The sequence below is a fragment of the Diadema antillarum genome, unplaced genomic scaffold (assembly GCF_040938485.1).
Source record: "Diadema antillarum isolate AM-2024a unplaced genomic scaffold, OU_Dant_1.0 seq00000462_RagTag, whole genome shotgun sequence".
NCBI classification, from domain to species: Eukaryota; Metazoa; Echinodermata; class Echinoidea; order Diadematoida; family Diadematidae; genus Diadema; species Diadema antillarum.
The window spans coordinates 2,062,292-2,086,149 of record NW_027271433.1 but is presented as its reverse complement, the minus strand read 5'-3'; the positions used below and the strand labels follow the sequence as shown (position 1 = coordinate 2,086,149).

The following is a 23,858-nucleotide window of genomic DNA, read 5'->3' as shown; positions in this document are numbered from 1 at the left end:
GACCAATCACGAATGTCCCAGAGCTCGCGGGAAGAAGGCAAACACGGAACGTCACCACTGGAAGAGGATGTCTTGGTACGGCGCCCAGATGTGCGAGAGGTAAAAAGCATGCGCGCTGACGTCACGACCATTGATCGACTCCATTGGCTATCCCAGAATGTGACGGCGCCTCGAAGTAACAGAAAGCGTGTGGGCGGAGTTTCCTGAATGAACGTTCGAAGTACAAGTCGGGGGAAAATCGCATGTATATTTCTGGCGCCGATATATTGGCTCTACTCAACGGGAATTCTCACACATTATAAATCTGAAGAGATCTGCACGCACACTGAAACGCGTCTCCAGTGATAACACAAAACAAGGTTAAGCTTTACCTACAGGCATCAGCAACCTGCTCGCCCCCGCCACTCTACCCTCGTCTTAAACTGAGCTCTGAACTTAACTACCGGAACTGCTCCGCGTGCTGTCTTGCCTACCAGAGAGAAAAACGCCTGAAACAAGATCACCCACCATCATGAATTCACTGGGCCTAACTATCTTTGCTGTCGTCGCGGTTGTCTGCCTATCAACATCAGCAGCTTTACCTGCCGGCATTGACAGTGGACTTCTAAGGGTAAGTGCAAGAACTTTAAAAGAGCAAACTTTCATAACTGATTAAACATCATGCAATTTAGGAGAAGGAAAAAAACAACAACTGAAAAAAAATGGAAATGTATGGACTTACTTCTCTCGATTGGAAATGAGAGAAGTCAAGTGTCTCGTGAGAATGTTTTGTTGTTTTGTTTCCACCTGTTCCTACTTCTGTCGTAGTGTATTGTCACCACGTACGTCGCTATCTATTTCTATCTCTCTTTTTTGTCGAGGGTAATTCCGTCTATTATCATGAGGCATGGCATCAGCTGAAGGTCCGAGAGGTCAGCAATTAATAAACGAAATGAGTTTAATGAATATCTGGGTCTGTATATAGCGCTCGATCAAGCAGCTTGAGTGCATCTGAATTATATAGCAATCTTTGGTACGGCGACACATTTAATGAACTTTGATGAATTCCCAGAGGGTTCTTTTTTTTTTTCGCATGCCCCCCCCCCCCCCTCCCCGCTGCAGCATGATAGACACATCGCCATGCGCAAGCATTATCATTTTCTTCTTCTTCTTTTTTTTTTTTTTTTTTTTTTTGGGGGGGGGGGGAGAATCATACTATGGGCATGGTTGCCATATTTAGTGATGTACTAGTATTTGATCATTCAGTCATGTCTATTCTCCTGGTTAGTGGGGGTGATGGATGGTGTATTTTGTATTATTTCATTCCGAAGGAAAAAAGAAAGTAACTTTAGCAAACTAAAACTGAACGAAGTAAACGCATATAAAAAGGTGTAATCATATCCATACATGTGTTTGTGTGTGTGTGTGTGTGTGTAGCGTTGATGTGTCAGTAGTGAAACTCGTATCATGCCGAACGAGAAAAAAAAGTCTTATATATACACTGTATATGCATATATATATATATATATATACATATATGATCATTGCAGGTATTACCAAATCAAGAATAAACAAAGCGTAATGACCTTAGGCGTATATATCACTATGACGCAAAACAACAAGAAAAACCCTGAACTAACCAAAAACAAAAAAGAAAAGAAAAGAAGAAAATATGGCAAAAGAAAAGAAAAGCAGGGCCAAAAATTGAGTTTGACATTCAGGAGTATTTACGCGTCGAGGGGGTAGCTGCTATACAAAATGGCATTAAGCCGAGGCGAAAATCTCCCATCGTACAATACCTCTTGAGTCGAGTCGACAATAGAAAGTATATAATACCCGCCCACATAATGACGTTTGGGGTATTTCATGTTCATGAAAATGAACCGCCATACTTCTTGTCTTCTCCTCATTACCATAATTCTTACTTATTGCTTCGACTCGCTTAGCACTTTCAACTCAATTTCAGTGTAATTCTGAATAACGTTAGCTACAAAGTGAAAAAGAAGCTAAAATTCTTTTAAACTTAAAAGTTAGAAAGAAATTATGATCGTTGCCCCGAAATCACATCTCTGTGTATTCCATTTTCAGAATTTGATCAGAACTTACAGTTGAAAAAAAAATATATATAACCATAACTAGCAGCGAATGTAGTATAGACATATCTGTCATGTCTTTGGCCAATATAATCTGTGGACTTTCGTCATATATACCTTCAGGACAAAAAGGTTTGGTTGTTGTTGTTGTTGTTTTTTTTTTTTTTGGGGGGGGGTTGGTTAGTGGGAGTGGCTGTCCCCTTCATAATGTTTTGAATTTAGTGTTACCATAGTAACGAGAGTGCGTTTTAGTGGCCGTCTGTCGCTTCTCAGTTCCGTCCTCCCGGGAATGCATGCATGTGCCTGGAATTCAAGATGGAATATGCCCCCAATCACGAATGCGTAACTGTGGCGCTGATGGATTAGGCAAACACTAAAATGACAAGTGCACTATTCGCTCCTCTTTATTACGGGATTGGATGTTTGGGAGGGGGTAGTGGGGGTGTTGCTGGTTTTAATGTCTCCAAGTGCACGTTTCGATCGCTTATCGGTGATAGCGTGTTTCCACTATCAGTGAGGGCATCCCCGTGTCCGGCAGACGACAGAACTGGTGCCACTTCCCCATTGTATTTTAACAATTAAAAGTGAGTGACTGAGTAAGTGATGGAGAGGAGAGAGAAGGGGGGGGGGGGGGGGGGGGGGGAAAGAAAGCGCGAAAGTGCACTGTATCGAGATTGTGAGTTATAAACAGCAAATGGAATCTCCTAATCCATTACACGTCCCGTGGGGTCGCTCGGACCCTTGAGGTAGTTTATATGCAGTCTTTGTTCATAATGAAATAATGTCCCCAAATCAACGGTAGATATGAACTGTATACAAGTTTATTTCTTAATGGATGAATGCCGTCTTGGACATGACTATGGCTCTGATATGAATGATCAAACGGGATGATGTATTGGAAAAAAAAAGTATCCGAAAAGCCAAGATTGGTCACGAATTCATCTGGACAGCATCTTGATATCTTGATTCTTATGTAATTGATTAACAGTTTTAACCAGAAATGGTGTCTAGCTCTTGATAAGAAACTGAGCTTGAAAAGAGGAATACTGCTCTGAATACAAGCTCAGGTGTCCTCAAATGTAAAAAAAAAAAAAAAAAAAATCATAAGAAACATCAGGATTAACTGACGAAAGCTTAAAATTATCGAAGTGAGGAAAGTTTTGAGTTATCACATTTCCCTCAAGAGTGACTTTCGTTGGAAACTAAGCAGGAGATTTACCTCCACCATTATATTATTGTAATATATTCATCGCCGAAAGCTTCTTTGTAAATGCTTTTTACGCCAGTTTAGGTTCACTGCCATGATACCTTGAAATGGATTGTGTTGTCATTTCAGGTCTCTTGTGTCATTTGTTTGAGTAGAGAAGGATATTTCAGGGAGAAACAAAAATGAAAACTGCAAAAACTGGCAGCAGCTGGTTTGGTTTGTCAGTACCTAATACTGTGCGATCTGGCTGCAATGAAATCAAGTGACTATACTTCCAAAGGCAGCTCTTAACACTGGCACGAGACTAGTGCGTATTTCTTTTTTAAAATTTTGTTTTGATGAAGTGTAACTTTGTTCTTGATGATTATAGGGACATCACTAACACCAGCAAAATGCTACCTGGGTATCTCGAAGAGAGGGAAAAAGAAACTGGCGGGGAGAATGCAATCAGAATTTCACGCGATTTCTTGATTTTCTCCTCTTTTTCTCTAAGGAATACCTGATGAGTAACGAGATTTCTAAAGGTGTAAATATATTTTGAAGCCATCTCAGTTGGACTGGAAGAGGAAATGCGATACCGCTGCTGCCAAGGTGACCTAAACGATAGCAGGAAGCAAATCTATAGCTTTTCTTTGTACAGGCTCATGACGATAACACCTTCAAATATTGTTTGCTGTCAAGGAATATAATTACAGCCCTTTCTGTCGAGATCCGTGCATTCTCAAGGAAGGTAATACTCTCGGTGTCTGCACCGCGTCAAAAGCCTAAGAGAGCGTGAAAGACTATCCTTGACTCGAACCGTTTGCAAACGTAAAGATAAAGATACCAAAGAGTTAATGCGAGAAAATGAAGAGAGATAGCGAGAGGACAGATGAAATAAGAAAGAGTGAAAGGGGAGGGGTGGGGAAACGTTCCTCAGGGAAGTGGTGTATCGAGACTTCATAATCTCATTATTCAATTTGGTAAAAATGATCTTTAGAGATTGCGAGCGACGAAAGCATCTCGCTGAGAGTGATATCTTGCAATGTGTTTTCTGTTCACACCTCACAACAATAATAACAACGGTAACAACATGCGCACAGTCCGGTTTTGTTTTGTTTTGTTTTGTTTTGTTTTTTGTTCACGTTTGCAATTGCACTGTCTACAAACTGCACTAATCGCCACCGAACTGCTGCCTTGGAATTGCATTGCAGTTTTCCATCGTTTTATGCTATTTACTTCTTAGTATCTTTATCTGAAGTGGGGTGTTAGAGGTCATAAATGAATACAGGTTCAATGTTGAACATCATGGCATGTAATTCCTAATCACAATACAGACACCTGAAAGCTCAAAGCTTTAAAAGGCAATTTATTATTTCTGTGTAGAATAGCATAGGTGACGAAAATGATACAAGGATCGCAAGGGGGAAGAGCAATATTCAATTCTCGCGATCCAACCTGCCTTGACTTATGAGTTTGAGTGGGTAGACACACACACACCCACACACACACACACACACACATACATACACACACACACACTCACACACACACTCACACACGCATTCACATGCACTCGCACGCACACACACGCACATACACCGTCGGGTTTACGAAAGATTTTACCACCTTTCCAACGAATTTGGCGCCGGTGGGAGGGTCTTCGCAAGAGAGGCATATCCTCCGCCACACCTCACCGCGAGCTCCATCTCCACGGCTCGTTGACTCTACATTGCCCTTACTATGATCGACACCTTTTTTTGTCTCTTCATCCAACCGGCATCTTCCTTAAGTGACAGCTTAAGGGGTAGTTTCGTCTCTGACAAGCCTTTACCATCTTTACACACGATTTTGGCGGAAGATGGAAGTGGGCGTTAAAATGCGTGCAGCATATCAAATGATATTGAGATGGTAATTGTTTATTCTAATAAAAAACAGCTCTTTTAACAGCAGTAAGTGTGAGGCATGTCTTTTGAGTAGTTCGGGCACTTTTAGTTTACCTGTCTGTGGGCCACTGTCAATTTTAAAAGAGTACCGTTTACAGAAATGATTATTGTGTTATTATCATTGCGTCATTTGTTATATTGTATAACTTGCCAATGAAAGCTAAAATGACACTTCTGATATAGTCTTCCAAGAGACCTTTGCAAGTGATGGTCTCCCTACACATTAATCACGCGCGCACGCACACACACACACACACACACACATAATCAAGGCAGAACACGTGCTCTTAAGGTTTCTCCCAATTGAAAAGAAACTCTCATGATCATTTCGAAAGAGACATTGATCATTCTAGCTGCCTTTCTTGATAACCTCGCCATTTGCATTGTCATTGAATTTGTCAAATTGCGTTCCAATCATTCTTTTTTTTTTCTCTACAAGACTGTTACATCATATCACTACAACTTTATGGCAACAGCTTACCCTTTTTTCCGGATCTGTTGAACATTGAAATTCCCGAAACTAAAATAAGTGTTCCTTCTGAATTCATGCACGACAGAGAGCTGTAAAGGTGATGATATACTCATTATTACCCTAATCGCCCTCTTCTGACTTTTAGAGAAGACTCACCGGCGGAATAAAGTACGTCAACTCGCGAATATTTTCTATTTGCGTGCAGCAAGGAAAAGGGCAAGTAAAAAAATAGACCAACAGCAATTTCCTTTCGGGTGTATTAGTCCAGATGTAGATGATTATGCATGTATATTTTTTTTCTGCCGGTAAATCCCAAGAATTACACATATCTGTGATTAAATGAATAGCAAAGTGGGTGACCGAAGAAGGGGGGGGGGGGGGGGACAGTGCAGTTTGTTATGGATATATTTGTGTAAATCTTCGCTCGGAGGTGAACATGCAAGACTACTTTAGTGTCAATCCTTACCTATCGCATCTCCTTCTCACGCCTGCATTAGAATTATTTCATATTCTACCAACACTTGCACATGTTATACTCATTACTGGGACCTGTTTTGGGGGACCAATGAACATGATAAAGACAGAGGTCGGTTATTCCAGTTATACCTGTTCCGTTCTTCAAGTTCTAAATACCAAAGAACGAGATAATCGTGTAGAATACGGCCAAATTGGACTCTGCATGCCTATCAGTCGTATTTGTTTTCCAAAGCAATTGGGACATTTGAACCGCCATTCCTTTTCCTCGTGTCTGCAATAGCAATCACACAATGGGACCTGTTCTACAATACCCATATATCTTTGGTATATGGATGGTATATTTCGAAATCAGTGTATCATGCTCCCAAATTTGCTTCTTTTTTTCTGTTTCCCTTCCTTTCAAAGACATCATTGGGCGCATAAACCTTATGTATCCCTTTGTAGCCAGTCGAATAATCCATGAACTCCTCGTGACGTCATAGTTTATGAATTCATATCGATTTTCGCGAGGTGGAGAAACGTGTTCATAAGAAAGATTGATGAAGTATTGAAATATTCATTAGTAGATTATCTAAGGGCAAGCATTGCATGACATGTTTTACGTGTGTGTGTGTGTACACGTGTGTGTGTGTGTGTGGCTGATATTTTCTTACATTTATATATTTGTAGAGCCTGATTAACTTGACAAGCCACCCCCCCCCCTCCCCTCCTCAGCTCGGGGTCGCCATTGCGCTCAATTACCTTAATCCACTCCCACTTCCGTGATCGCCCACATCAAATACTATGCCGCCCCTTTATGCTGTCTCCTCAAATGGACGAAATTAATTACAGATCATCTGGGGAAAGGTAACAGGAAGCATGTTTGCTGAATATCTGACAGCCAGCACTAGATAACTTGAACGAACGCGGCTGAAAATACGAATCTTACATACAGCCCTGTCTTTCTCACAGAATGTCCCACTTCCATCAACACGCAAAACAAAAATGTAAACCCTGGGAGTGTATGCCGGTAAAATCTCCACACCGCCGTCGAGATAACATGTACAGGAAGTTGCAAAGGCATCACTATTCTATTTACGTTCAACTCCCCTTCTAAACTTTATCTTATTGCCGTAAATGTAATCCATCTGATGTTTACTGTCTTGATGCGCCCAAATCTGATCAAGTTTAACCAGGGAAGAGATGGAGAGGAACGTATACTTATGTATAATCAATAACGCAAAAAGACTTTCGCTTTCGAGTGTCGGTTTCGGGTTTCCGCATTTTACCATTACAAGTTCAACCGAAATTCTCTTCCATGAAATCTAATCCAGATGAAAGTGGACAAATGCAAGTGCATGATGAAAGCTGACAAGTTTCAGATCTTAATTCCGATGTTTTAATACCTCATCTAGAGTGATGTGTGTTTTTTTTTTGTTCGATCTTGAAGGGCAGCTTGTCGGACCTGCCTATGTTGTTTTCCTATTTCTGTGGGAAAAAGGAAACCTCCAAAGCTTTGGATATTTGGGGTCTTGAAATCATGTGTTTCACTAGGTGATAAGGGTCCGTATAGATTAGGTTTAATTGCTCCAGAAGCTATGGCAGCAAGAGCCCTGCATCAACAGCCATCTGTGGTTCTGTTCATGAGAAAGAAAAAGCAATTTTCATTTGATGCTTATACTACTTGCACGTCTATATTTATTCCAATACCACTCGAGCTAAATAAAGATAAGGCGCACTTGTCTCTGATTGACAGACGTTGTAAATTTTTCTGCACTTTCCCCCCCTCGAAGACTTCATTGTGGGCCCGAGGACCCTCGTTCGTCGAATGCTTTCTGTCAAAAAATTGAAAATATTGAATTCTTGGCTCGAAATAACCAGTTTTTGAATGGATTTTGATGAAGCGCTGGATGACTTTGTCGCTGGACGGTACATCCAAGGTGACTGGAGAAATAGAGTAATTTGCCGGGAAAGGTTAAACGAAAGAGTGCGTGAGGTCGGGGGTTGAGCTGACTACCGGTAATTTCGTTCGCTCATTGCCAGTGCGCCATGAAACCTTAAGGAAGTAGAACGGGAATTTGGTTAATCAAATAGCGATTTTTTTTTTGTACCCATATCGTTAGAGTTTTATCTGTGTAAATTGCGAAGGTATTCCTTGTCGTGTTATTTGAAGCCTTAAGCAGGTAAAAGAAGAGGGAGAGAGATAGATAAATACAAAACAAGGATACAGAGCTATTCTGGGAACCATCTGCTGTACCTGATGAACATATACGCACTGGGTACATGTATGTGGTGTAACTGTTGTGTATAAGTTGTATTGATGAGGTCAGTGTCGAAATGAATCCCACCACCCCACCCCATCCCCTTCCTCACATGCAAGAACAAACTTTGTACAATGGAAAATCAATTGATTTTGAATCTACCGAAACAGTACAGCTATTGCACTTTAAAGTGCATATCGGCAGAATCTTAAATCTGCCGTTTTCTGGTACGCTTGGTCAAAGAATCTAAGGTGCATGACTTCAGCACACAGTAAAGCATTTTATTTTGATCAAACTTGAATAATATATGCATTTCTTAAGCCAGGCATCCGCCAATTATTCCCATTAGGTGCTGCTAGTATTCAGGAAACAGAAGCAACAAAAGAAACCATTAACGGTCTTCAATGAGGGTGGATGATAAATAGCCACAATTTTTTCCTTTTCTTTATATCTCTGTGTGTCTTGAAGAACCCATAATGATCTCTCTATCAGCCCTCCATTGCCATATGCCATTCTGTCTGTTGCAAAGAATATCACTTTCAATTGATTTTTTTTTTCAACCCAAGCGATGTCCTTACGACGGATAATCAGCCAATATTTTCAGAAATGCTAAGACAGATTCACTTCGTTTATTGGCCTTATAAGCTTGAATACGATAGATATATCCATCTTACAAGCACCTTGGTCCAATACCATTATACTCTGCCACAACACCTTCAAGCGATGCCATGTACCTAACATCATTATATCACTAGCGTCCAGTGACTCGGTCGTAAGTAATGAGCTCAGAAATTGAGATCGAAAATTGTGAGTGTTCGCGAGGTGTACGCGGTCATCTGTATTCTCCTTATACGTGGTGTACGCGCATCCCCAATAATTGAAAAGAAACCGCACCAGGGCCAATTCTTTGCCAGGTCTATTCCTTGAAGGAATCCAAAAGTGATTAACTCTGGGACTTCCTGCCTCGCCCACTCTTTAGATCGTGCTGGTGGAAAGAGAGATTGAGAGTTAGATAGATATAGAGGATGAGATACGTGAATAGAGAGAAATAGATAGAGGGATAGCGATAGTCAGACAGGTGTGGATAGATACAGATGAAAGAGAGAGGGAAGGGTGGGAGGGGAGGGGGGGGGGGGGGGAGGGGAGAATGAAAGGTGTTTGATTAGCCAGCGGAGAACTCCCAGGCGGCAAATGTTATTTATGATGCATGGCGTGTTTTCAGGGCGCATTGTTTTCGGGGTCTATAGCAGACTTACTATAGATAAGTGCAAAAACAAATTCACCTGTCTCGCGCAGTATCAGTATAAGAGCTTAGTTGCAGAAAGAGTTAACTCCATTCTTGTTAACTTGAAACATTTGCTAGTAAAACTACTAAAAAAGAAGAACATTTTAGGGAAATGTGGGATATTTCTAATGATAGCGTCAAGAATATTCCTTGCTATTTCGCAAGTGAGCTATAGCTTGTGAGGTTTTATTTGGCTCTATCTGATGATGGACTTCTTTAAAATGTATAAAAATGGCGCCTAGCCCATTCATCGACCAAATTCTTCACTCATACTGATTTTAGATAATATTGATAGTACACAAAGGAAAAAAAGCTACTTCCATGTAGTAATGCCATCGAGGCTAAAGGTATCTTGGTGAAATAAAGACGTAGTTTTATCCTGCTTGCCAAAGAACGATAATTATTGAAGAAGTTGCCGCGATAGAGATAAGGCAGTCTAAAAGTACTTCTAAGCACTTAAGCTCTTAATGTAAATGCCTATGGGAGATAGGGAATCCTTCTCTCTAACTGTCACTCTGTCTGTCTGGCCGTCTGTCCGTCTGTCAGTCTGTTTGTCCGTCTCTCCATCTCTCTTTTACACCGGCTCTCCAAGAGTGAGCAAAGAGGAATGCCTTGGAATTTAAAATCACTTTTTTTTTTAAATTCCTAGTGAAGAAATATCAATGATAAAGAACAAAGGTTCAGCTTATACATGGTATTGATACACATCACCTCTGTAGCTAAGACTTCTTCAGACATTTCTTTAGGAGTTCAATGAAAAAAAAAACCACACAACACACACACACACACGTGGATATCAAACTTTGCAAAAGAATAGCATAGTAAGTATGCAGAGAAATCTGTTCAGTCAAACATCTGTCGGTTGGTCAACTCCTTGATTTCACACTCCTGGAAATATTGTACAATAATGTTAACGTCATCTGATCGGAAGCTGAATACTTTCCAGTTATAAATGCGTTTCTGAATAGACTATTTTTTAATGGGATGATTTTTCTATAGGGTGATCAATTTTTGTTTTGGTACAGCGGCCACGGCCTTTCCAAACTCTTCTCAGCGTTAAAATACAGCTGTAATATATTTTTCTATATTTGCACATGCTAGTGCGCACGATTCTATGTGGTTTGTGTCCAGAAAGTGTACCATTTGTGTGGGAGAGAACATGTCAGCTGAGACGGACGCTCTTATCCTTTAGCTGTGGATGATGAAACTAATATCAAATGCAAAAGGGCGGGGCACACACCAGGAAAAGAGGGGCAAGTGTCACCACATACGACGCTTCGGCAGGAAATTAATGTTGAGTCACTCGGCGTAAGTCTACTTGTCGCCGTGTTTAGGTATTTATGGTACAACTATATTGCGTTTTGCGGTATTAGCAGGGATGTAAGCTTCCACCTTCTTGCGATATTTGGCAAATTGTTAGGAGAGACTTGGTGGTAGGTACATAGCGCCAAAGTGCGTGTGCCCAAGTGCGATCTTTGGTTAGAGGATGTTTTTGTCGGAAAGGGGCCTCGACTTTGTCGTGGTAGATGACATAATTATGGAAAAGAATGTGACGATCAAACGAAACAAGGTTCAGTGAAGGATGGCCACAGTAGTTTGGTTCTGGACCGAGCAGGCGACGGTAGCCTACATAAATTGCCCGTTGTAGAAGCTCTCAGTAATCACTGTGATGTCATAATGTGATCCATCACTGTGAATCATTATCGGAGCAACTCTAATTGATGCGAGCGAAGGACCTGTCGCGTATTTTTGAATTGACCCGCAATCTAATATAAAACGCCCCTCTTACACACTCACACCTAACGACACCGTCAATCGTTATCAGTGACCTTGCCATAACATTTATGAAAGCTCTCGTGGTGGATCGTATATGTGAAAACTGCTGCATATCGACAGGATGCCGCTATTCTACAAAGAAAAAAAAAGTCTGATTGGTAATTATTGTGTAGTGTCTCTACGAATGTTATTCTATAATAATTGTTGGCACGGTTAAAAGGACGGACCAAAGACAGTTATAAAGGAGTCAAGGATTTTGAAGCATGAGACACCTTATTGCAAGGGAGGGGGGGGGGGGGTGCCAACTTTGTTCTCAGCAACATAAGCCTCTTATGATATACGAACGGAAATGACATTACTCACGGAGGAGGGGTATGAGGTGTGCAAACAATCATGAATTAGGGTGATAGATGATGATAATAATTGTGTGCTATCATTGTTTGTTACGATAAAACATGGATTTCAGCCTGCTGTTTCATGCAATTTCAATTACGGTAATGTAATGGATATCTATTTCTAGGTGATTGAAGCGTGGGACGGGGAGGGGGATTGAGCAAGAGTTCCCCAAAACAAGCAATAATCAATTTCGTCATGTACCCAAATGATTCATTATTGCTTGGGCCTTTTATCACCTTTACAGTTTTGGCAAGGTGCAGATCTACTTTCTTTCCATGACATGTGTACGAGCGCGCCAAATGAAATTCGAGAGTTACCAAAACACCATGAAGGACAATCCAAATGATCGCCATCTGTTCGTGGCGGGTCAAGATTAAATTCCAGACTTGTCCTTAATGAGCCGTCAGCAGCTTTCCCAACCCACGAAATTATCTCCGTCCAGGATGTATCAACCCTCTTCACCAAAATAGAAATCCCTCGCAATTAATTATTGACGAATTTTGCGAGGCATTACGTTTGGGAAATCAGTTCTAGATAATAACATCGCACGCTTGACTTGGACCAAATGATTGCTGATAGCAGCCTCTACAATATCGTTGTCAGACTGTGTGACCCTAAGAAGGAAAAAGAAAAGGAAAATAAACTTGGTAACTCCAGCGAGTTACTTCCACACTTTACTTCCACACTTCCACTTGAACAATATTCTCACTTTAGTAAGCACAGAAAAAGCAAAGAACAACAACGTAGGCAGTCGTCACATAAATTGATGGAAAGAATTTAAAGAGCAAATCAGGTTCTGATACTTTTAGACAGTTGACCAAGAAAATACTAGCATGATCAGTACAGCATGTAATTCTGACCTTAATTTTATGCGATATCACTTTGAAATGTGAGGTTTTTAAATCAGCGATGTTTTATCCATTGAGCTGACAGGACACAACTTAGGGAAAACTATCTCCAGCCACGCCCTCAGTAACTGAGGCGCATCATAAATAGCATATGTCCTAATACATAGACCTAGAAAGTTTTTTGTACAAATTCAGTCTATGTTTTTATTTCTCGCTGCTTTGATTTGCTGTTTTGATGCAAGGATGGAAGAATTAATTTGACTGGAAGCTTGCAGACAGGCAAAAGTCTTTGGTAGCTCGTCGCCATCTTCAACGCATAATCGGTGTACAATAAATCTATGGAAAAAAAAAGCCCGACATTGTTTGATGCAGAAATCATCCATTCCTATCTACCTGTTTATCGCCAGGCGCAGTAAATTCAAAATCATTTATATTATCTCCATGTGATTGTCAAATACCGTCACGGGAGAGACAAAAGCTGTTTCTTAGTAAAGCACCTGACAATTCTCTTTACTCATCAACATAACTGATTTGTAGAATTGAAAATCAGGGGATCTCATCGTTTTGACTACCATTTCTTTTCTTTCTTTTTTTTGTAAATGTGTAAAAAACACACACACTGTGATTCCCTTTGCGCTTGATACTCGGAGGATATTCCTGAATAAAGAAAAAAAAAATCATCATCCTCCCACCTCCCCCCCCCCCTTAAAAGTCAAGAAAATCGGTCAGAATTAAATGTTCATTCTTACATCGCTTGTAGAAAGTCGATTAGATCAATAGGTAATTGCTATCATAAAATCCTTAAGTCATCGGGTAAGTGCCTCCATTTGTCAAGTTTGTATATGGAATAGCTGACTAGAAGAAGGGAAAGGCATCTTGTCAAAAAACCCATTCATTTCAGGTAGCCAGAAAGATACAGAGAGAAGAAATGCCGTAGATAACTCATTGGAACTGCACGCTTTCACCGAAAGGTGACGAATGCTGTCAATGAACGAAATGCTCTTTGCTTTATACTGTTATAAGATGACGGGGTGACATTCCAGTCGTGAAGAAGGTGTCTCTCGTAGGCACTTTTCTCACACTTTTTCATTCTCTCTCTTTCCCTTCATCATGCAATGGGAACGGTAATTCGGAGGGCGAGAGACTTTTTCCCAGCCCGCGGTGCAACATGATGGAAGCGGCACTTCGGGAAAATGCACGAACTTTGAGACGTCCAATTTCCATAAATGTCAGATGTGACACAATCATGATAAATCAATGCTTAATTTCTCGCAATGGAGCCCAAAATTCGGGACACAAGGGGGGATATGAAGATGGTTTACAGCGCTTGAGATAAAGTGATGAACCGTATCTTTCCACTTCTACCAAGTATCAGTGCATTCTTACTTGCCAAACAACAGATCTAACTCAGGACACTTAGGAAATACAAAATAACAGGAAATGATTGGTACATGTATTAGAATTTTGAAATACTGTAATTAATGATCATACATACGATGTGGAGGCTTTTCATCCCCCTATTTTGCGATGCTTATATTCACTGCTTGGTTCAAAAGTGCGCAATGACGCCATTTGACAGGAAATGTTTTAAGAATGCCTTTTGATGTATCTTGTATTACCTCTTGGCTGCATGTTGCCATGTGTATTTCATGCCCTCAACGTCTTGACGAGTAATGGTGTATTACTTTCAAATCAGTGTCATATTAGACGTATTGACGGCACACGACCCTGTGTTACATGGCACATACATTATGATAATAAATTAATGTCACATCAAGGACTAAAGTACGCCCTGAGGAAGGCAAATGACTTGGTCATGCACGTTAAACAGCAATGTGAGGTCTCATGTAATATAATGCTCTCTTGCTGCTGCGCTAATGTGGGTAGATATCAATGTCAATGTGTGTCAATGTCTTATACGAAATCCCTCGGCAATTAGCCCAGCCAAGATCGTACGGTTTCTTCATTGTGACCAGGAAAAGACTGCATCAGCATTACGTTGGACTTCACAGTCAGTTGTGGGAATTTATGTTGCTGTTCCGGCAGGCAGCATTAAATAATCCTTTGGAGATGTTTGGTAGGCCTCAGAATCATAAATTAAGAAGTGAACTGGTTTCAGCACGCCTTAGCACTAGGCGCGATGAATACTGCAGGGGGAGGTAGTCAAGTAAAGACTCGCACGACTAGTTAAAGTCCCTGGGACTTTCTTCTTTTTTTTTCTTGGCGGGAGATTGATGAGGTGAGTCTGCTCAAGAGAACACGCAATCGTTTAATCTGTCGTCATCATCAGGTTGGGGTTGACGAGTTCAGCAGTTCCGACCAAGAGACTGCCGTGAAAATTTCCTTGGAACAAGATACGGTATCTCCCTGCCCCTAGGGGGTAACTCATAAGTATTCAGATCATATCTTCCGCATATCGTTACTGGCTTAACACAGCAAACATAATCATTAAGGTACGATACTCAAGGCGCGGTCTAAAAAGCAACAACAAATTACACATTCCCTGAAATATTTGAAACAAAATGTATGTGTAAGCCAGCGAATATATAAATATATACATATGAACAATATTAACAAGCCGACTGTGAGATCTGTACGTAGCAAGTAATTCGCCTTTATTAGTATTGATAAGTGCTTTTCGGGTAATGGCCAATTACTGATGAGCAGTGATATTATTTATTTATGAAGAAATACTAATTTTCGTTCTTTTTTGTGTCCAGAATAGGGACGGGTGCATTTAGGTTTCGCCTCCTAAAAATCTATTATAACAGCTCTCATGACTTCTGATTTCTTTTTCACTTTTGCTTTGTGTGGATAAAAAGTACTATTTCGCCGGCAGACTCCTCTTTCGTATCTTTACGACCTATTTGTAATGGAAGCGTGCTTCCTTCAGAAAATGTCTTTTTTTTCCCTTCCAATACATTTCTCTTCAAACAAACGATGTCAGACACAAACAAAACGATGCCCTGGAAATGCTTGTCAACCTCACTTCCAGAAAAAGCTGTCAAGGAATGATAAGAACCATTTTGGCAAAGGTAAAGAAGTCACATGTGCTACCATTCATATCCTCCTCGCCAGGAAATTTACCGCCACAACACGCCACCCCCCTGCGTACGATGTCATGCAGCATTAACCAAGCGCTCACTCGCCACCTCCGCCTCCTACATATACCCCTTTTGTCTTTTATGCGATGTTTGGTGATTCCCTGGCCCGTGAGATATCAAACACCATCAGCCCTTTAGACATCAAACCATTACCCCCTGCCCATATAGGGATATTAAACCGGTGTTCCCTACATGCGGCCCCTACAGGGCGTGGATGCTCACCACCTGTCCATCATAGGTTCGCCGCCCTTCCCCCGATGTGATGATTTCTTCCAAGGGTTAAGCATCCGTTAGCGGTCGTATCAGATCCTCTCCGGGGTACGTTTCGCGCGGCTTACGCAGAGGAGATGAAATGTGATAGAAGTTGCCCGTGGGATGTTTGAGGAACGAAAATCCCCGATCCATTTTCGCCGCAATTCACTATCAATCAAGCAACGATGTTGCGTGAGTCTTGTAAACAGTATAGACAGCTCTCTCCTTCTTTCATTCTTTCTTTCACTCGGTCCATCTATCAGTCTCTACATCTATCTATCTATCTATATATCTATCTATCTATCTATCTATCTATCTATTTATCAATGTATCTATCCATCTTGCCTGATAGTCGTTCGTTTTTCTGTCCGTTCATCGTTAGAGCAATGAAGGTACAAGTGTAAGAGTTTAAAAACATCCAGTGCCATCTCACTTACTGTGTCATTGCTCCATCCGCCATTACGTCTGGTATTTGAACACAAATTTACAGACGGTTGGTCGCTGCTTGTAACTCTTCTGACGGACGGTTGTAATGTCCACTATCACAAATTATGTGCACGCTTTTGCTGAGCTAATTCTAGCAGAATATCTACTAGAGTGCATGTCGCTGCAATCTTTTTCGACTTGACGAGCTCTCTACGTCTAATCATACACCCGAGCGGTCGCAACTTGGAGTGAGATGGCCGGCCCAGTCTGTAACTGTCCAGTCTTGTAACAATAACAACAACAACGTCGTCTAGTCCGAAACCCACTGCTTCTCCCCTCGGCCGTCCACACTGTCGGCAAGCCTTTGGCCACGATGGCGACAGCGCTCTAATGTGAGGTGTGATGCGACATTAATTTCCTGTCGGTACGTCAGACGTATGCTACGCCATCATTCCGCGTTTCTGCAAATGAATACCCCTCCCCGTCCCTTTTTAATCTAATCCTTTTTTCCTTTTTTTTTTTGGTCACGTACAAGAATTATTTCAGGTGTAACTGCCAACGATCATAAGTGATGAAGTGCTGAAATGAAATCCGAAGGAGAGTGAGCGAGTATATAATCTATGGTTGTGAGGCGAAAATTGAACTATAGAATAAGGAATATAATCTTATCAATAAGGTTTGAAATTAAGCTAAAAAAATGAATTTTTAGTCCTGCCTGATCATTGGCACAAGCATTATTCTCAATAGGAGTGGAGAGAGAAAACACTTTGTGGATGTAACAACGAAGCTATAGAGAAAAGTATACTTCGCATGAGTGAGATGGGAATACAGTACATCAGTGTGTCTGGTGACTATAGGTTCATATCTTACTAAGATGATAAGAAGTAGCTGTGGACGCGTGAAATTACACACCAGCAAGGCTCGGCAGCGGCAGTGCCGTTGATGAGTGTGAACAAACTCGTCTAGAAGTGCTCTCACAGTGTACAAGTGATTTCAGGCAGGTCGATTGCCCGTTTGCTTATACCAACTGGGAGCACTTGAAAACGAATACGGAAGAATCGATTCCCTGTGACACGCGTTAGTGGTTTCTCGACACAGTGTAGTTGTTTCCAACTGTCTCTATCGTTTATAGTTGCCCAACCATTGGGAATTGGGATGTTCTGAACTTCCGCTTGTACTTGCTGATGATTGTTCTCATTTGTAGAATGGTTTCAAATGGTTTACAAATAGGTTTCAAAGTTCAGCGTTAGTAAGGTCTTAATCCTCTGAATACTAAGTTTTCTTTTATGAAAAGGGTGCGTGTGCGTGCGTGCGTGCACGCCTGGGCTGTTATTCAAACACCGTTTCTACTCGTCATGTGACATTTGATAGTTTGGTATGATGCAGACTCTTTTTACTTTGCTGTCGTGATCTTGTTATCAAGATTAAAAGTATTATCAGTCATGAACATAAGTACTTCCATGCATGTGCAAACGATATCTGCGAAAACTTCTTCGATTTATGGCGCAAATGTCGCTACCTCAGTCATATCAACTTCTTGATTTATCTCTGTGTGCTGCCGTGTATAACATGATCAATGTCAAAGCATCATAGGCAACAGTTTCTTCCAAATGAACATTAGTGTCGTTACATGAACATTATACCATCATCCCGGAGTAGATATTAGTGCTGCGGCTAATGAAGATGATAATGATCTAACCATTATTATTTCATCACTGGTGGGGACAAGAAACTCTCGTTTCTCCCGTCACACGAGTTCGTATCGTATGGCGGAACAACACGCCTCAAGAAGTGGCTAACCCGACACTAAACGATTTACCGTCGTACTAATGGCACAGCCGTCTCTGGCATTAGACGCAAGCAAGACGAGATGCGATGCACTTGTTCTCTTCCGTACACCACTATCGGGGATGCTCTTAACTGATTAAACAAGTGCTTTGTGGAAGTAGCGGAGCGCACTCGACCGCACGTGAGACGAGTATCTTCAGCGACAGTGAACACCGAACATGTTTACCAATGTTGCCACTAAAAGTCGTTTCACTTCTCATTACTAATAATGAACGGCACTTCCATTTCCATTTTTATGGAGGACAAGCACAGGCCAACTGTGAGACAATGGACCGTAATTGGAAGTGACCTTCTATGGGACAAAATCTTTAAGTGAAACAGTTGAAATGAGAGCAACAGACAGTGAAAAGGGTTTTCAGTGAAATCAGATGTGTATCATGAAGGTTAGGACAGCTTCAGCGAAAACGCGCTATGTCCCATGGAAATCAAAATTGGCGCCTTGGTCAGTTGGCTCCGATTCGACTTTTTGTGTGTCTTAACTCTTAAATCTTATGTAATAATCAGCTTTAATTGTTTTGGGTGTTGAACAACACGTTATCTCTACTTACCGGTAATTGTATGTTGGGAACAATTATGAATATGATCTATATACGAGAGGGGATGTTTTCGGGCGAATATTATCTTCACAATTTGATTCACAGACTTAATTTCAACATTTCTTTTAGCCAGTAAAATGCCGTGTAAAAAAAAAAACGCATCACATATTAGTCTTTATTTTGCCATTAAAATGTCCTATTATGTCAAATTACGCTGAATTACACCAATAATGATGAAGCTAATTGGATACACCATTGTCATCTTGCTTTATAAATGAAATGGAATGAAACACTCAGCAGAATATGGATGGCCGGAGTTTCAGGTACACATTGAGTGCTCACTATATAGATGTATTTTTTAGAAAGATCCTGGGGGAACACGAAAAAGACGAGGGACATTTTTTGTTGTTATCCAATTAAACCTAATTCATCGATCTGTTTTTGTAACACTGTATTCACGGCCCTCTGAAAAACAGCCTTACCTCTGATCAAGGACATTTTATCCCATGATTAAATAATATAAAACAAACAAACAATATCGTAGATTCCTAACTGCCAGGCAAGACATCGCACACCACTTCTGGAGTCGTTAGCACACTGGAATCATGTCTATTTCTCAGATAGTGAGACTTTGTGGGCCCCTCAACGGCGAAAAATATTGTAAGGAATTGTTCCTTCGACAGTAAATCAGACTTGATTACCGGGTATTAAAGCGATGATTATTGTGTGCTTTTTTATAGAATGTGCAAAGAGTTTCATCGATTTGACTACACATTATGAGTTTGACGTTTGATTTGTTCATTTTTTATATTAATTTGTTTATCTATCTAGTTTGTGGGAAGCGCAGTTACGTCGTATAAGAAAAAGTGTATTCACCGGTTCTCAGTTTTTGGGTGGTCCCCCAATGTCATTGTCTGCTGCTTACCTTTGTGGAAGCTACCATCAATTCAGGCACATCACATTTTCATTGAATTATATATCAATTGTATTTTCATTTCCCGAGGACACCTTATAATGAAGTCAAAACACGCATTGTCACTGACGGTTCGTATAGAAAGGGAAAAGAAAGTGGACAAACACGAGAAAACATTGATTCAGTCGTAACCTTGAGCGATCGGATACATGTTTTATGTTTGCTCTGTTCTCCGACATTTCAGAATCCTGTACGTCGATGCAAATGTGTTTACTTCGCAAGCCATGCAACAAAGTACGAAAACATTGATAACGTATGATATGCAGAAATATTTCATACTATACAATACACAACCTATAACGTGAGGGAGGTTCATACGTGCACGTACCAATATTTTTGTCATGCTAGTTTTTGTCATCCTTAGTTCTCTCTTTTTTTCTTTCTCTCTATTCGGAATTGTGAAATATGTAAAGAGCAGAGAGTTCCTTTTTTTTAGCTGCTCATTTCTTATGTTGTTTCATTGGTCGTAGGACAAACAAAGCACATAACGCTCGCTTAATAACAACTGATACTGACAAATTTTCTGTCCAACAGATCAAAGAGAGTCAATTAACTTTAGTATATATTATTCTTTTTCGTAATTGAAAGAACTGGAATATACAACAATAATTGAATAGGCGCTAGTAGAATTATAGTTAGTACTCAGGAACTTGATGTGCTCAACACGAAGCTAACATCTTGTAATGAACAATTTAAGTACAGTTCAATTCAAGTTTGTCTCCGTTATTCAACAATAACATAAAACAAAATGAAATGAAAATGAAATTGAAAAAAAACATGAAATGAAATGAAATGAATGAAATAACTTAACATACATCTCACTTTCTTTAGTTAGAGAAATAATGTAAACAAGACAATGTGGTGTGAGCATAATGAACAGCATTACTCGAAATCATATAGTAACGATAGATTGTTATGAGTACTGAAGTAATCAAAGTGAAGTATCTGTGTTCATTGTGCGAAAAATGGATGGGAATTGCCGAAGCAACATTGCTGACATTGATCTATGTTTCTACATAAGACATTTGTAACTTTATTATCATGGTGCTTTTACTTGCAGGTGAGAAGATAGCGTTTTCATACTTTTTAAGTACAAAAACTAAAAACAAGTGAAAGAAGTATGCTCAAGGGATGTTGCACGTATCGTTACATCAGAATTTAGCAGTTTTGCTTGACAACAGCTTTGTTGAGAGGGTCTTTGGTCGAGACACTCTCTATTGGAGTGACTGATGACGTGTGCCGCTGTGAAACAATAGATCAATCATGGAGGTGGAGCTCCATAGATCAGTCGAGTCAAAACTTCAGTACCGGGTTCAACCACTTCTCTCCCGCCAACCTGCGGGTTGGCTGATAGCAGCTATAGGACGTGCGTAATGACTCGTATCTTCGTATCAACACGGGGAGACAAAGAAAGAAGTGCTCAACCAAGCTGAGTGATTTTGGAATTAAAAAAGGGAAATGATAACAACAATATCAACAAGTGGGAGGTGAAAGGGTCTAGAGGGCCACTCATCTTTGGTTTGTTCTTTGATTTGTTGGACGCACGCACGCACGCAGTGATCGGCTGGTAATTTTGCGAATTGGTTGTCCTTTCCCGCTGGCTGTCATTTATACTCTGCATGACACTCCCACCCGCGTACGTTTTCCAGACGCAATTAATCGAGCATCAAGCATGGGGTGCTACATTATTCGGAAGGGGCAATTCCGGAGGGGATGCGGTAAAATGGTGCGATGAATGCACGGTTCACTTTTTGTTTCCTTCCGTTCATGCCGTTTGGGCAGTCTGACGGCCGATCAGATATCAGCACATGAGTCCCTTTTCTGTATTTGTCATTGGCTGAGTGTAGAAAGCCACCAATCCCCTTTTGCAGAATGAAACTGGATTGTGTATTCACCTCTTAGTCGTATTATTAAAGGGGAATTCATGACCAGTTGAAAGGTAGTCTGAGAAGGAGCAAAATCTTCGAACCACATCAACGAAAAACTGATCAAAATCAAATGAAAATAAGGAGGTTATGAAATTGTGCAGTTTATCTAATCTTTCACGAAACAGTTACTGAATAGTCAAAGTAGATATGCAAATAGTGAAGTGATGCTGTCATCCCCGAACAGCTTGCCATATAGTTTGTATTTAAATTGTGACATGTTCAGCCTTTCATTCAAACGCTATTATTCTCCAGTTTCAAAGCCATGATATCTATCGGACTGATCAATATTTTGAAGTTATTCAACCAGGAATTATTTTTTTACACTTTTATGACAGAAAGTTGATTTTTGGGGGTCATTTTTCTGTACATGATTAATAGAAATTGTGGGAAGATGACATCATCACTTCACACATTTACATCATTCATCACATCATCTGTTCAAGAACTGATTGCAAAAAAAAAAAAAAAATCAGTGAATCTTTGATTTCATAACTTCCTTACTTGTCTTCCGATTTTCATAAATAGTTTGATTGCTGTGTTGTGCTTATCATGCTTAACTTTCTTTTCAGACTAACTTTAAAAGGGTCTGGAAGCCCCCTTTAATAAATTTCATTTTCAAAAGCGTCTGCTAGTGAGATTTGACCCTATGAGAAGAATGAATTGTGCTTAAGTTTCCGAGTTCCCCTACCACAGCTAAAGCTGCTGTAGGCTTATCATTTCTTTAAGGTGGCAGCAGTGATCAAGCAGGTTTTTGCTGCAGTTTGCTCCCAGTTGCCAGTGTTATTGTAAGAATATAAAAACGCTGAACAGACACCTTGTTTCACCTTATTAACGAACAAAAAGAGATCATATCACATACATGTATATCATGTCAGACGTTCGCTGAAGCACATGAATGGTTGTCAAAAGATCACAGTCTTTTTAGAGATTTCGAGAGAAGACAAGGTTACAAGGAGCGGGAAATGTTGTTTATTGTCTGAGACGATCCCTCATTATCGTTATCACTTGCGATCGTTCTGGGCCTCTTCTGCTTTTTGGTGCAGCCGCTGCGCCGCGTGGAGGAAAAAAAAAAGAGAGAATTTTACGTCAAGCGTAAACCTGATTATGGAAGGCAATTGAGGAAATTATATGGCAAACTGGGAACGTAATTGGCTGATCTTCTAATTTCACGACACACTTTTCCCGTAACCTCCACGTATATCCTCAAAGGCGGCGAGGTTAAAACCGGTATAATTCGCAGATAATTAGCTAGACCTCACTAGGAAGAGCTCTCGTATATCGAAGGGCGCGTAGCGGCCACAACAGACAACGCATCCTGCATGCAGCATTTACCACAGTCCACGCAGTATAAATCACTCTGGTTGGCCATCGTGCCTCGATGCATTACAGAGTTCATCTTAAAACAAAACCCATCCAGCCGATAAAAGAGGGAAAAATGAACAAAACGATTAGGTCGCATAAAAGAATCGTAACCTAAATATCCATCCCATAACGCTATACTGTGACAACACATTTAATCAAATTTCATTGTTAAATTAACGTCAACCAAGAAGAATGATTTCTGTTTCTTTAAAATCCGTCAGCTGCTGCAGACAGACACACGACGGTTCTCACTGAAATAAGCTTATCCACTGACAGGAAATGGTCCACAGATATTACAACGTCACAAATGTTAGAATGGGATAAGGGAATAACTTTAATAGCAAGATTTGAAATACACTAACACAGTCTAATGTGGTCCAAGCAGAACTAAGATAATCCATTATATACAGTTTATTTGAAAAAGCTCAAGACAAACCTTTGCACATTATATTTAATCTATAACAGTTGGTTTATGTACAGGCAAATAGAACAATGTTATGCTGATCATTGGGTAAGATCTACGTATTACTAGTCACCTCAACTGTGTGTGTGTGTGTGTGTGTGTGTAAAAACCAAGAGTAGGGTTTGTGATGCAGTACTGGGCACTGTTAACTACAAATACCCCTTATAATATAGATTTATTTACCCTTTTCGCAGTGCTATCTTTATCTGTTCAAAGTCGACCAATACGTTTATATATAATACGTCTATAATAAGTTATAATGTGGATT

At 40.4% G+C, this 23,858-nt stretch overlaps 1 protein-coding gene across 1 annotated transcript in view; it reads left to right on the top strand.

The window, feature by feature from the left end:
• The first annotated feature begins 308 nt into the window (after positions 1-308).
• LOC139733153 (uncharacterized) overlaps positions 309-23,858 on the top strand; it is a 50,864-nt gene continuing 27,314 nt past the window's right edge. Inside the window, exon 1 of the mRNA XM_071643994.1 lies at positions 309-610. Within this exon, the coding sequence (XP_071500095.1) occupies positions 512-610 (99 nt within the window). The 5' untranslated portion in view covers positions 309-511. The remainder of the gene's footprint in view (positions 611-23,858) is intronic.